Source organism: Oncorhynchus keta, chromosome 34, assembly GCF_023373465.1.
Source record: "Oncorhynchus keta strain PuntledgeMale-10-30-2019 chromosome 34, Oket_V2, whole genome shotgun sequence".
NCBI classification, from domain to species: Eukaryota; Metazoa; Chordata; class Actinopteri; order Salmoniformes; family Salmonidae; genus Oncorhynchus; species Oncorhynchus keta.
The window spans coordinates 26932936-26947101 of record NC_068454.1 but is presented as its reverse complement, the minus strand read 5'-3'; the positions used below and the strand labels follow the sequence as shown (position 1 = coordinate 26947101).

The 14166-nt window shown below is 46.6% G+C and overlaps 1 protein-coding gene across 20 annotated transcripts in view; it reads right to left on the bottom strand.

The window, feature by feature from the left end:
• map2 (microtubule-associated protein 2) overlaps nucleotides 1–14166 on the bottom strand; it is a 163874-nt gene that overhangs the window by 32907 nt on the left and 116801 nt on the right. For 9 of the 20 annotated variants that reach the window (XR_008090142.1, XM_052493516.1, XM_052493517.1 and 6 more), the window contains 5 exons: nucleotides 12591–12812; nucleotides 8670–9014; nucleotides 4488–7472; nucleotides 3956–4216; nucleotides 3276–3413 (listed from right to left, as the gene is read on the bottom strand). Coding sequence is in view for 19 of the 20 variants with exons in the window: in XM_052493516.1 (XP_052349476.1) it covers nucleotides 3276–3413; nucleotides 3956–4216; nucleotides 4488–7472; nucleotides 8670–8934 (3649 nt within the window). In the remaining variant the exon portion in view is untranslated. Of the gene's footprint in view, nucleotides 1–3275; nucleotides 3414–3955; nucleotides 4217–4487; nucleotides 7473–7607; nucleotides 7751–8669; nucleotides 9015–12590; nucleotides 12813–14166 lie in introns of all 20 variants that reach the window. The other 11 variants (XM_052493532.1, XM_052493531.1, XM_052493534.1 and 8 more) reach the window with 7 other exon arrangements.

Here is a 14166-nt window from a genome sequence, read left to right as displayed (position 1 = left end):
CTGATGAGTCCAAATGTGAGATTTTTGGTTCCAACCGCCATGTCTTTGTGAGATGCAGAGTAGGTGAATTGGATGATTTACACGTGTGGTTCCCACCGTGAAGCATGGAGGGGGAGGTTTGATGGTGTTGGGGTGCTTTGCTGGTGACACTGTCAGTGATTTATTTAGAATTCAAGACACACTTAACCAGCATGGCTACCCCAGCATTCTGCAGAGATATGCCATCCCATCTGGTTTGTTGTTTTTCAACAGGACAATGACCCAAAACACACATCCATGCTGTGTAAGGTCTATTTGACCAAGAAGGAGAGTGATGGAGTGCTGCTTCAGATGACCTGGCCTCCACAATCACCCGACCTCAACCTAGCTGAGATGGTTTGGGATGAGTTGGACCACAGAGTGAAGGTAAAGCAGCCAACAAGTGCTCAGCATACGTTGGAACTCCTTCAAGACTGTTGGAAAAGCATTCCTCATGAAGCTGGTTGAGAGAATGCAAAGAGTGTGCAAAGCTGTCATCACGGCAAAGGGTGGCTACTTGGAAGAATCTAAAATAGATTTTTATTTCTTTATCACTTTTTTGGTTACGACATGGTTCCTTCCATATGTGTTATTTCATAGTTTTGATCTATTCACTATTATTCTACAATGTAGAAAATAGGAAAGAAAAGAAAAACCATTGAATGAGTAGGTGTGTCCAAACCTTTGACTGGTACTGTATATCAACAGAGCATTCGGAAAGTATTCAGACCCATTGACATTTTCCTTCTTTTTTTTTTACATTACAGTCTTATTCTAGAATAGATTTTCTTTTCTCAATCTTATCAATCTACACACAATACCCAATAATGACAAAGCGAAAACTGTTTTTGAGATTTTTTTGCAAATGTATTAAATATAAAAAAAGGGAATAACTTATTTACATAAGTATTCAGACCCTTTGCTATGAGAATCGAAACTGAGCTCAGGTGCATCCTGATTCCATTGATCGTCCTTGAGATGTTTCTACAACTTAATTGGAGTCCACTTGTGGTAAATGTAATTAATTTGACATGATTTGGAAAGGCACACACCTGTCTATATAAGGTCCCACGGTTGACAGTGCATGTCAGAGCAAAAACTAAGCCATGAGGTCAAAGGAATTTTCCATAGAGCTCTGAGACAGGATTGTGTCGAGGCACAGATCTGGGGAAGGGTAAAAAACAATGTCTGCAGCTTTGAAGGTCCCAGAGAACACAGTGGCCTCCATCATTCTTAAATAGAAGAAGTTTGGAACAACCGAGACTCTTCCTAGAGCTGGCCGCCTGGACCAAACTGAGCAATCAGGGGAGAAGGGCCTTGGTCAGGGAGGTGACCAAATAATCCTCTGACAGGGTTACAGAGTTCCTCTGTGGAGATGGGAGAAGCTTCCAGAAGGACAACCATCTCTGCAGCACCCCGCCAAACAGGACTTTAAGGTAGAGTGGCCAGATGGAAGCCACTCCTCAGTAAAAGGCACAGTTTGCAAATAGTTGCCTAAAGGACTTAGACCATGAGAAAACAAGATTCTCCGGCCTGATGAAATCCAGATTGAACTCTTTGGCCTGAATGCCAAACGTCACATCTGGAGGAAACCTGTCACCATCCCTACAGTGAAACATGGTGGTGGCAGCGTCCTGATGTGGGGATGGTTTTCAGCAGCAAGGACTGGGAGACTAGTCAGGGTCGAGGGAAAGATGAACGGAGCAAACTACAGAGATCCATGATGAAAACCTGCTCCAGAGTGCTCAGGACCTCAGACTGGGGCGAAGGTTCACCTTCCAACAGGACAACAACCAAAACAATGTAGGAGTGGATTTGGGACAAGTTTCTGAATGTTCTTGAGTGGCCCAGCCGGAGCCCGGGCCTTGAACCCGATCAAACATCTCTGGAGAGACCTGAAAATAGCTGTGCAGCAACACTCCCCATACAACCTGACAGAGCTTGAGAGGATATGCAGAGAAGAATGGGAGAAACCTAAAAATAGCTTATAGCTCATACCCAAGAAGTTGTGCGGCTGTAATCACTGCAAGGTGCTTCAACGAAGTACTGAGTAAAGGGAATACCTATTTAAATGTGATTTCAGTAGTTTAAAAAAAATGTTTTTTACAAATCTGCAAACATTTCTAAAAACCTGTTTTTGCTTTGTCATTATGTTGTAATGTGTGTAGATTGATGAGGGGGGAAGAAACTATTTAATCCATTATAGAATAAGGTTTTAACAAAATGTGGGGAAAAATCAAGGGGTCTGAATACTTTCCGAATGCACTGTATATTGTGGAAAGTCACTTTGTCAGGTGAGGTAAACCAGTATCTGTCTCCTTACAGCAAGCGGAGCCAAACTACCAGTTGCTCGGCAACCTCTACTTCCTGAATGACACTCTATTCCATTTATAGTGCACTAATTTTGACCAGAGTCCTATGGGCCCTGGTCAAAAGTAGTGCACTACATAGGGAATCGGGTGCAATTTGGAACTAATATCCTGCTCTGTGGAAATGCAGTGAAACCCTACTAATTGCACTGTAGTTCTTTCACAGCTGTAGTTCTTTCAAAGCAAACAACCAAAAATGATATAGGTTAAAGAGCCACAGATTGAGTTAAAAAGTGAGATGGTGAGAGATGGACAACTGGTGTTATATACAGAGAGAAAATAAAAAGTATTGCAGGTACACATAACTCTGAAGCAGTATCATTGACCAAACCATCTCCAACAAAAAATAAATCAAGAATGAACCTGGAAGCTGAGGAGAACAAAAATACATTTTAAAAAATTACAAATGATACAATATATGTAAAAAGTTGAGCTGTTCACAACAAGCCAACAATAAAGTCAAATTAAAAAATGTAGAGCAAATTTGTTTTTATTCTAATAAAATGCAGACACTGAACATGACAAACAAATGCAACAGAATAACAATTGATAGATTAACAAAGTAATAGTTCAAATTGAACAAAAATATAAGTTTTAAATCACTGTAAGGATGAGTTAACTGTAAAGCACTTTGTGAAACTGCTGATGTAAAAAGGGCATTATAAATACATTTGACTGATTGACTAGATGTGAATGTTGATGTTTGTAGCCACATTGCAGATTTCTAGCCTTCCTGGCCCCGGCCAGCAGTTTTGCGTTCCAAATGGCACCCTATTTCCTATTTAGCGCACTACTTTTGACCAGAGCACATTGGGCCCTGGTCAACATTCGTGCGGTATATAGAGAATAGAGTTCCATTTCGGACGCAGCCCAAGAATGATTGGTCACCTGTAGGTTTCCTCCTAGCACAGGGGTGGGCCTGGGCAGGACGCGAGTGTCGGACCGCAGTAGACTTTAACGCACTCTTCCGGGATGGAGAGGAGCGCATCTCAGCTTTCTTGGTCAGCTCAGTCTTCTTAATCACGGCTAGCAGAAGAGGGAGAGACATAGTTAAAGAGAGAAAGGGAAAGACAAACAAGTAACATAAGAAGAAAGAGAAGGAAGAGGGAGAGATAGTCAAAGAGAGAAAAGGAAGGAAAGGATAGTGTGACAGAGGTTTGGTAGGACAGAACCACTCACCTGATTCCCAGTTAACACTCACTTGAGATCTTAAAGGCTTTTAAAGATGATTATCTTTGACAATTATTATGAAAGAGAATAACAAAATCTGTCAATTAATAATATATAACTACAAAGAACTATATAGAACTGAAGTGTTGTTGGTTTCCAAGACACATATCCAGCCTAGTCCTGGACTAAAACGTCATTTCAAAGGAGGTTCTTCACTGAAGTGTCCGGGAAACTGGCCCTCTAGAGTAACAAACTGAGCAGAGATCTACACCAAATCAAATCAAACAGAATTAAATAAGCTGTCAATAATAATGAATAACTAAAAATATATATTTTTAAACAACAACAACAAAAAACAGAGTAACAAACTCATTTGGAGAGATACTGTAGTTCTGAACCTTTTTTCTTCTTGACGTCCTCCCTGGGGATATAGACCGGCTGCTTGTGAATGGGTTTACGTTCTGGTGTGGAGACGTGCCCCTCGCGCGCTTTCACCCGCCCCCCTTTAGCCTTGGGATTCACTGTCTGCTTCTCCTGCTTCTGCTGTTGGGGAGTCTTCTCCTTCTTGACTGGTGGGGCTGGGACCCGGTCGGCTCTCAGGGGCTCGATCTGCTCTGTAGCCATGCTCTTGTCATCATCCACATCTACAGTGCAGAGGTCTACGTATAAAATAGACATGGTAAGATCATCATGCAGTAGTACTACGGTCACAACACAATACATGGGAACAACACTCATAAATTGGGCAAAACAGTGTTATTATGATGATAAAATATGTCTTCATTATGAAAAGGCTGTAATAAACATGAACATGCATATGTACTATTTAATTTTCTAATATCTGATTATATAATTATTTGTGGTCACTGAAACGTAATTTATCTGTCATTGAAACCTGTATTATGGGATGATAACAGAGAGAAATCTCACCTTGAGTGTCGACCCAAGAGCTGTCTAGGATTGAGTCGTCCATGGTGGTCTCGTCTCTGTCGTAGCTCTCTGTCTGTCCCTCGGTCTCTGTCTGCACCTCCTTCTCTGGGGAGGCCTGCACCTCCTTCTCACAGACCTCCTCTGAGACATCCCCCACCTCCTCCAGACTTGCTGCCTCCATGATCTCCACCTCCTGGGACTCCTCCTCCTCCTCTTCCTCCTGCTCGTGGAGAGCCTGTGGTGTCTCAGGCTCAGGTGGAGCAGAGAAACGCACGCTGTGTCCTGGCTCCTCGCCCTCGTCGATGGTCTGGACTACAGTGATGAAGTCATCTTCTACAGTCACCACTGACTCTATGACAGCTCTGGGCTCTGGAACGTCATCCACTGCTGCTCCTGCCCCTGCCAGAACTTCACCATCTTCCTCTTCTTCTTCTTCTTCCTCCTTGTCTTTCATTATATCCTTCTCAAACTTCTCGTCTTTCTCTCCAGGATTTGTTGGTTTTATCTCTATCATGATTTCCTCCTGTTCCACCACCTGCTCTATATTATCCTCCTCCCCATCTTCCTTTTGCTTTTCTTCTATGTTATTTTCTTTGACCTCTACAACCTGCTTCTCTTCGCTAACTTTCCCCTTCTCTTCTTCTGTGGTGCTCACACCACCACCTGACACAGACGGAGATGTCGCCATGAAGTCAACCTTCAGAGGCGTTGTCTGACCTCCCGTCTGTTTAGGTTTCTCGGTGTCCATAACTGGAACCTTCTCTTCTTCTGTGGTGCTCACACCACCACCTGACACAGACGGAGATGTCGCCATGAAGTCAACCTTCGGAGGCGTTGTCTGACCTCCCGCCTGTTTAGGTTTCTCGGTGTCCATAACTGGAACCTTCTCTTCTTCTGTGGTGCTCACACTACCACCTGACACAGATAGAGATGTCGCCATGAAGTCAACCTTCGGAGGCGTTGTCTGACCTCCCGTCTGTTTAGGTTTCTCGGTGTCCATAACTGGAACCTTCTCTTCTTCTGTGGTGCTCACACCACCACCTGACACAGATGGAGATGCTGCCATGAAGTCAACCTTTGGAGGCGTTGTCTGACCTACCGTCTGTTTAGGTTTCTCGGTGTCCACAACTGGAACCTTCTCTTCTTCTGTGGTGCTCTCCACGGAGGAGGCCGGGGAGGGCCTGGCGGGCCTGCTGATCCGGTCCTTGGCAACCCCAGTCAGTTGGTAGACATCTTCGGCATCCACCTCCTCGTATGCCTCCTGGTGCACCAAGAATTTGTCCTTCACCTTCTCCCTTAACTCCTGCAGCTCTCGCTCCTCCTCCATGCTCAGGGGCCTGTCCTCCATCTCCAGCCGGCGGATCTGCCTCTCGTAGGCAGCTATCTCAGCATCTGTCTCTGGTCCCTCGTTCTCTGCCTTTCCCTCCACATCCAGGGTGACCATTACCGTAGGAGTCACAAAGGACTCTGCTGACTTCAGAGCTGAAGCCGGTTTGTCGTTTTGGTCCTCCATGGCAGATTTTTCATGGCTGATCTCTTTGTTGTCTTTTTCCTCTGAAGCGGAATCTTTCCGTCCCACTTGTTTTGCTTCTTCCTTTTCTTTGGAACCGTCACACACAATTAACTGATTTGTCTTCTCGTCTTCGGCTAGTTTGTCTCTAGCTTCAATCTTCAGTTTTTCCTCTGCCATCTTTTCCTCCAGAGCCATAGGGGTGAAGCGCTGGGGCGGGGAGTCAATGGGACTATGGAGGTCAGCAGGGGAAGGCATGGGCCCTGAGTACTCACTGAACACACAGTAACCCAACTCTTCCAGCTGGCTCTCACTCTTGGCAAGACTCTGGCTCTGATTCTGGTCCCCCAGGACCAGGTTGGCCAGGGAGTCGCTCCCAATGCCTTGGGCGTCTGCAGGGACAGACTTCCTCCTCATGGTGTCTGGGTCATTGTTCTCAGAAGCTAGTCTAGACCTGGTGCCTGCAAGGTCCAGCATCTCAGGTAGGTCAGGAGCCATGACTGTCCCGTTTTTGTAGTAGTATTTGGGTGGAAAGGGAGACTCTGGCGACTCTGACCCCTGGGGGCTGGTCTTTTCGCCGGGGATCTCTCCTGTGTTGTAGGGAGGAGACGAGGAGTCGGACGTGACTGAGGCGGCCGTCTCCAGGATCAGGGGAGGGAAAGGCGGGGGCACCTTCTCTGCAGACAGGGTGGTAACTGGGAGATAGTTGACAGACTCATCCAGACTGCCACTGGTAAAAGACATGATGTCCGTGGCCAGTGGGGAGAAGTTCCTAGGTAGGCCCTGGCCACTGGGATCCATCGATCCAATCGTAATGTTGAGAGAGTAGCTTCTCTGATCCAGGGCCAACTTCCCGGGGGAAAGCCTACATTCGTTGCTCCTGTCCAGGGCCGGTAAGGTATCCTTTTGATCTCCCATCGGACTCGTCTTGGTGTCTGGCTTCTTCTCCACTGACTGTGTTTGTGCCAACATGCTGTAGTTGATCTCAGGGTGTGACGTAACGGTTGGGGAGCTTCTTCCTAAGCTCTTCTCTTGACCTGCGGTGCTCAGTTCATAATAACCTTCTGCTGCTTGAGCCTCCTTGGATCCCTCATCTGCCTTCAGGGCCAAAGTCTCGAAATAAGACGACATGCCAGATTTGTCTTTGTTAGAGTCAGAGGAGACACCTTGACCTTGATCTTTGTCTCCAGCTCTAGTGAACCCAGACACTGCAACCGTTGTGAGGTTACTGGACTCAAGAACTTCCACTGACGGCTGCTTCTCTGAGACTGTTTTAGGTTCATCTGGTATAGACATTTTGGTAGGCTCTTTGGCTTGGCTGTTAGAAAGGGAAGGGGATGGAGAAGCCATTTCTGTTTTGGGGGACAGGGGGGGTGCTGTGTGGTACCCGCTGGAGAAAGCTGGACACTCTGGTTCAGTGTCTGGGCTGAGGCATCCACTCTCACTGCCTGGTTTCTCCATGTCCATCTTTAAGTCTGTAAGTTAAATCTTTAGTCGTTAGTTTGGTTTTGCTTCAACACTCAACTATTAATTGTAGTACTTTGTTTAAGGACAGCCATTTTAAATAGGGCCAGCCATACTATCACAGACACAGGCAAAGCTCTGCTTACTGTTGCACAGTACAGAGGGCATCACACATCACTGAGGAGGCAGGACAGGAGCATGAGGCGGAACCCACTCTCATATGGACAGAACAGAGGCATGGAACGTGATGGAACCGGAATGACGGAATTGGAATGCGCAGGCAGCCATACTGTTGATGGATGAGAAGAACCAAGCAATGAGGAATGGAATGGTTTTCAGACGAGTGACGACTTGACAATCTAATAGAGGTCAAATAATAGCCTTTCTGTCATTCTGTCAATTCTTAGTGACAAATCCTAATGATTTGCATTTAGCTAAATAATTACTTTACACCATGATTTGTCAGTGTGTGTAGAATAATTTGATCTTTGATTAATTAACATTGAGTACATATTTAACTGTTAACTTTGAGGACAATATACAATAGTATATCTTTATTACAAGTTGTTAGTATAAAGTTCTTAAGTTCAACTAAGAAATAAACATTTGAACAACAGGAAAAATGACAGAATAACACAATATCAAACAGATGAAAACCAGTGAAATGGCACAAATGAATACAATGACAAAATAATGAAAACACTCTGATAGTATTACAATGACAGCTTAAGGAAAGTTGAACAGAAAATACTGTTGAAACCAATAGAGAACGGATGATTTACATGATAAATAAATGAGACGTCTATATGGGATAGCACACTGCCAGAAAGACACTGAGTGATAGGTTAACACCAATGAGACATCAATACATTGATAGGTAGCATCAGAGAGGGAAAGCACAGTCAGGAGGATCGGCAACATTTCATTAATACACAGACACGAAAAGGCCGGCCTCAAAATCTGCAACTAGAAACTGAAAACACAAGCAAGGAAAAGGCTAAAATAAACATGTCTCCTAGCTTTCACCATCAAGCCTGTGTTGCCTTGCAGCCTTTAGCAGAGCGTAGAGCGCGGGGGGGGGCAACTTTGAGCCATTCCACCTCATTTAATCACTGATGAATTCCCTTAAAGCCTAAACGTTCTCATTTTCTATAAACAATACAATAACATGCATCCTGGGAGACCAGAAAGAGGGCAGACAGACACACCTTCATCAAGGCTCTCCTCCTTCCCCTCAGGCACTGCCACCACCTCCTCAACCTCCTCCTCCCTCCCGTTAGGGCCATCAAGAGCAGCACTAAATGCCACTGCCTGCACAGGGAGCTCAGCCTGGGCCTCGCCTACAGCCGCAGCCTGTTCTAAGGGCTTGGTTGGGGGGCCGTCTGGCTCAGGCTCATCCCCACTCCACAGCTCCTCAAGAGCAGCCACGATTTCTGCTGCTGCCCCTTCCATCTCCTCCTCCTCCTCCAACATCAACACTTCTTCCTCCTCCTCCTCCTCCTCCTCCTCCTCCTCCTCCTCTTTGAAGTTATCTGTAAGAGCCTCGACAGTCTCTACTTTGCATAAAAGAAGGGGAGAGGTGGACAGTACACATCAAGACTATGGGTTGGCAACACAGACTTGGTTTACATGGGTACAAATCGGTGAGACACTTTAAGCTCTGTAAAGGTGGCTCACAGATATAGATGCACATGTCACAGATGTTGTAGCGTATGAGTGAGTGACGTTTCTCCCCTGGCCATGTGATTTGTTTGGGTTTGAACTGGTGGATGTTTTGGATCATAGAGTAAGCAGGCAGAGGCTTTTCTTTATAATAAAGATATCAAATAATCCTGAAAGAAAGACAGATACCAGTCCAGCACACTGTTGAATGTTCCTGCAGTTTTATTGAGTGCAACTGTGACAGAGAGGTCCCAAAAGTCTTTGTCAGACTATAAAAGAACCCTCTCCTCTGTCTGTCCAATCTGCTGTGGCTCTAAGTTATCAAAAAGGCACACAATGGCCATAGTCTTTCTCTGTCACACACACCACATCAACACACCACATCAGGTCATTTTCATTCAAATGTTACTGTACATTTATCAGTAAGAAAATGCATGCATGATACACGATAACAGTATTTTGCAAGCAAAGTTGTGTGGCTATACATACAGTCATGGCCAAAAGATTTGAGAATGACACAAATATTAATTTTCACAAAGTCTGCTGCCTCAGCTTGTATGATGGCAATTTGCATACACTCCAGAATGTTATGAAGAGTGAGTGATCAGATGAATTGCAATTTTTTGTAAAGTCCCTATTTGCCATGCAAAACATTTCCACTGCATTTCAGCCCTGCCACAAAAGGACCAGCTGAAATCATGTCAGTGATTCTCTCGTTAACACGGTTGTGAGTGTTGACGAGGTCAAGGCTGGAGACCACTCTGTCATGCTGATTGAGTTTGATTAACAGACTGGAAGCTTCAAAAGGAGGATGGTGCTTGGAATCATTGTTCTTCCTCTGTCAGTCATGGTTACCTGCAAGGAAACACGTGCCGTCATCATTGCTTTGCTCAAAATGGGCTTCACAGGCAAGGCTATTGCTGCCAGTAAGATAGCACCTAAATCAACCATTTATCGGATCATCAAGAACTTCAAGGAGAGCGGTTCAATTGTTGTGAAGAAGGTTTCAGGGTGCCCAAGAAAGGTTTCAGGGTGCCCAAGAACAAAACATCGATATTTTGGGTCCATGGCCAGGAAACTCCACAGACCTTAATCCCATTGAGAACTTGTGATCAATCCTCAAGAGGCGAGTGGACAAACAAAAACCCACAAATTCTGACCAACTCCAAGCATTGATTATGCAAGAATGGGCTGCCATCAGTCAGGATGTGGCCCAGAAGTTAATTGACAGCATGCCAGGGCAGATTGCAGAGGTCTTGAAAAAGAAGGGTCAACACTGCACATATTGACTCTTTTCATCAACTTCATGTAATTGTCAATAAAATCCTTTGACACTTATGAAATGCTTGTTATTATATTTCAGTATTCCATAGTAACATCTGACAAAAATATCTAAACACACTGAGGAAGCAGACTTTGTGGAAATTAATATTTGTGTCATTCCCAAAACATTTGGCCACAACTGAATATTTTACACATAATATACTAAGGGGACGTTGCCTTCTCCTTATTAGTTGAGAGAAGAGCCACAAAAACATATCATAAATCCCACTCCCAGCTCATCCAAGATCTGTAACAATTTTCTGACTTGCTGTAGGCAGTGTAGGCACTAGGCAGAGAATGTGTCCTGTATCACTGTTCTAGGACCAGTCCTCAACCCTCCAAACCCAAACCATTAGATGATAGAAACAGATCTAGCCCCCAAACAAGCATATCCACGCATCCTCTCTCTGTCACCATGGAGCTGGGTGCCTCTGCTCCTAACTCCTAAGCTGTTATGCCGCCTGCGATTCTCAAATCCTGCTTAGAGGCAGAAAGACGCTGTTCAATTCAGCAGGCTTTATATGGCAGCGCTATGCCTCACCATGTGGCACGGTGCTCAGGGTTTTAGATGTGATGGCCTGGTGACTGTGCTGCTGCTGCTGTCTGTGTCTGTGTCTGTGTCTGTGTCTGTGTGTGTGTGTGTGTGTGTGTGTGTGTGTGTGTGTGTGTGTGTGTGTGTGTGTGTGTGTGTGTGTGTGTGTGTGTGTGTAGCAGGGCCGTGACCGGACGTGGCAGCGTGCAGCAGTGTGCTGGGTCACATCACAGCAGGGACTCTCTCTCTGCCCAGGAAGAGACAGAGAGGAGGAGTGGTGCCATACAGTCTACAAGCTGGAGACAGAGGAGAGAAGAGGACTGCTAAACCTACAGATGAATGATCTTTATTTGAGCCAGCTTTCTCCAGTGGGACAATAATCCTGAAGCAACAGAAAATGTGAATTATTATGTGGATTCTAATTAATGGACATTTTTGTAGGGGTTGATACATTTTTCATAAAGGGAAAATCAAGTCTGAAATTTCAAATCAGAAATTACAAACTTCAGAAGACTTTTTAAACCTCAAATACACTACACGTTTTACATTTCTTGCATTGCAGGGTGATCAAATGAAGATCCTACATCTGTAGCTTCAGGGGATGTCTTTGCCCAGGGAGAGACAGAGAGGAAGACTGATGCCGTATATTGTAACACTTCCAGCTGTCTCCTGGAGACAGAGAGGAGACAGAGAGGGGAGGGCTGCTAAACCTCCAGCCTAGCACAGCCCTGATGAGGTGTTAAGTAAGGACATGTTTTTGTTTACTAATACTTTAAGCCTTTGAGAGTTGTGAGAGAGCGTATTGAGAGTGTGTGTGAAGTGTGTCCTTTAAGAGATCGTGTGTCTATATGCAGAGTGTTAAGTGTTAAGTGATCGAATAATGATCTTACAACGGGTGTGTGTGTAAGGGCGGTGGTGGGACGCATGAGAAGGGGCTTGATGGGAGGGATCAGGGATGAGTTTGTCTTTGAGGGAGAGATGACAGACAGACACACAACACGCGTGAAGCATTAAGATGACACGGACAGGCAGAGAGGAAAAGGTGCATGAAACAAGTCTTAGATCATGCTCAACAATCCCCTGTATATTGCTGCAAGCCATTTGGACCTGCATGCCACTCTATTTACGTGATATGCATATGACGTTGTTTGACCTGTATGCATAAACATGTGAACACTTCATGATATGCATCCTTGCAAGTATGCACATGTACGTTTAAGAATTTCCTCAGCCCAGTTTGTATTCAAATTATGAATCAATACAGTTATTGATTAGTTATCTTTATCGGATCACTTTGAGAAATGATGCTTATATTTATCAGATTACTTTCAGAAGGTATGGAGGGCTTCCGGAGGCAACATTGACTAAAGGGATCAAATGGCTTTGATTGAGAAATAAATAGAAATTAAAACAAACTAGATCATCAAAACCTGAAAGCTCAGATTCTTTGAGCTAATTGACACCACAGGGACACACACAGACGGTAAGGCGGAGGTTGTTGGTCAAACCACAGAAAAGGTGGATCGGGGTAAAAACTGAGAAAGAGGAAGATAGAAGAAGAGACGATAGGAAGGAAGAATGGCGTTACATAGAGGAACCATGCGCGGTTCACCTTGGATCTGTCTAAAGGCAGCGGCCAGCACTGTGGGCCGAGAGGAGACCGAGCGATCCCACTCAGGGCTGAACAAGGGGTGATCATAGTATTCCTCGTCAGAGTGGTAGGGGTCATCCTCGGGCACAGACACAGAGATGGAGGGGGCGAGGAACTTGCACCTCTCCCGAGAATTTTGGAAGCGGCGGAGAGGGCAGACCTCCTTCTCCTCATCCCCTACATCTACAAACAACAGAAGAACGTACTGCAGGGGAAATTTGGACAAACACACGGAGAAACACGCTGGGAGAGAGGGAGGGAGGGGGAGGGAGAGGCACACACACACACAGAGAGAAGCACGCTGGGAGAGAGGGAGAGAGGGGGAGGGAGAGGCACACACAGAGAGAAACACGCTGGGAGAGAGGGAGGGAGGGGGGAGGGAGAGGCACACACACACACAGAGAAACACGCTGGGAGAGAGGGAGGGAGGGCAAGGGAGGGAGAGGCACACACACACAGAGAAACATGCTGGGAGAAAGGGAGGGAGGGGGAGGGAGAGGCACACACAGAGAGAAACACGCTGGGAGAGAGGGAGGGAGGGCGAGGGAGGGAGAGGCACACACAGAGAGAAACACACTGGGAGAGAGGGATGGAGGGAGGGATGGAGGGAGGGAGGGAGGGAGGGAGGGAGAGGCATACACAGAGAGTAACACGCTGCGAGAGAGGGAGGGAGGGGGAGGGAGAGGCACACACACAGAGAAACACGCTGGGAGAGAGAGAGGGAGGGAGGGCGAGGGAGGGAGAGGCACACACACACAGAGAGAAACACGCTGGGAGAGAGGGAGGGAGGGGGAGGGAGGGAGAGGCACACACACACAGAGAAACATGCTGGGAGAGAGGGAGGGAGGGAGGGAGGGGGAGGGAGAGGCACACACATAGAGAAACACGCTGGGAGAGAGGGAGGAAGGGGGAGGGAGGGAGGGAGAGGCACACACACACAAAGAAACACACTGGGAGAGCGGGAGGGAGGGGGGAGGGAGAGGCACACACACGCACACAGAGAAACATGCTGGGAGAGAGGGAGTGAGGGGGGAGGGAGGGAAAGGCACACACACAGAGAAACACGCTGGGAGAGAGGGAGGGAAGGAGGGGGAGGGAGAGGCACACACAGAGAGAAACACCCTGGGAGAGAGGGAGGGAGGGTGAGGGAGGGAGAGGCACACACACACAGAGAGAAACACGCTGGGAGAGAGGGAGGGAGGGGGAGGGAGGGAGAGGCACACACACACAGAGAAACATGCTGGGAGAGAGGGAGGGAGGGGGAGGGAGAGGCACACACACACACAGATAAACACGCTGGGAGAGAGGGAGGAAGGGGGAGGGAGAGGCACACACACACAGAGAAACACACTGGGAGAGCGGGAGGGAGGGGGAGGGAGGGAGAGGCACACACACACAGAGATAAACAGGCTGGGAGAGAGGGAGGGAGGGGGAGGGAGGGAGAGGTACACACACAGAGAAACATGCTGGGAGAGAGGGAGGGAGGGGGAGGGAGGGGCACACACACAGAGAAACACGCTGGGAGAGAGGGAGGGAT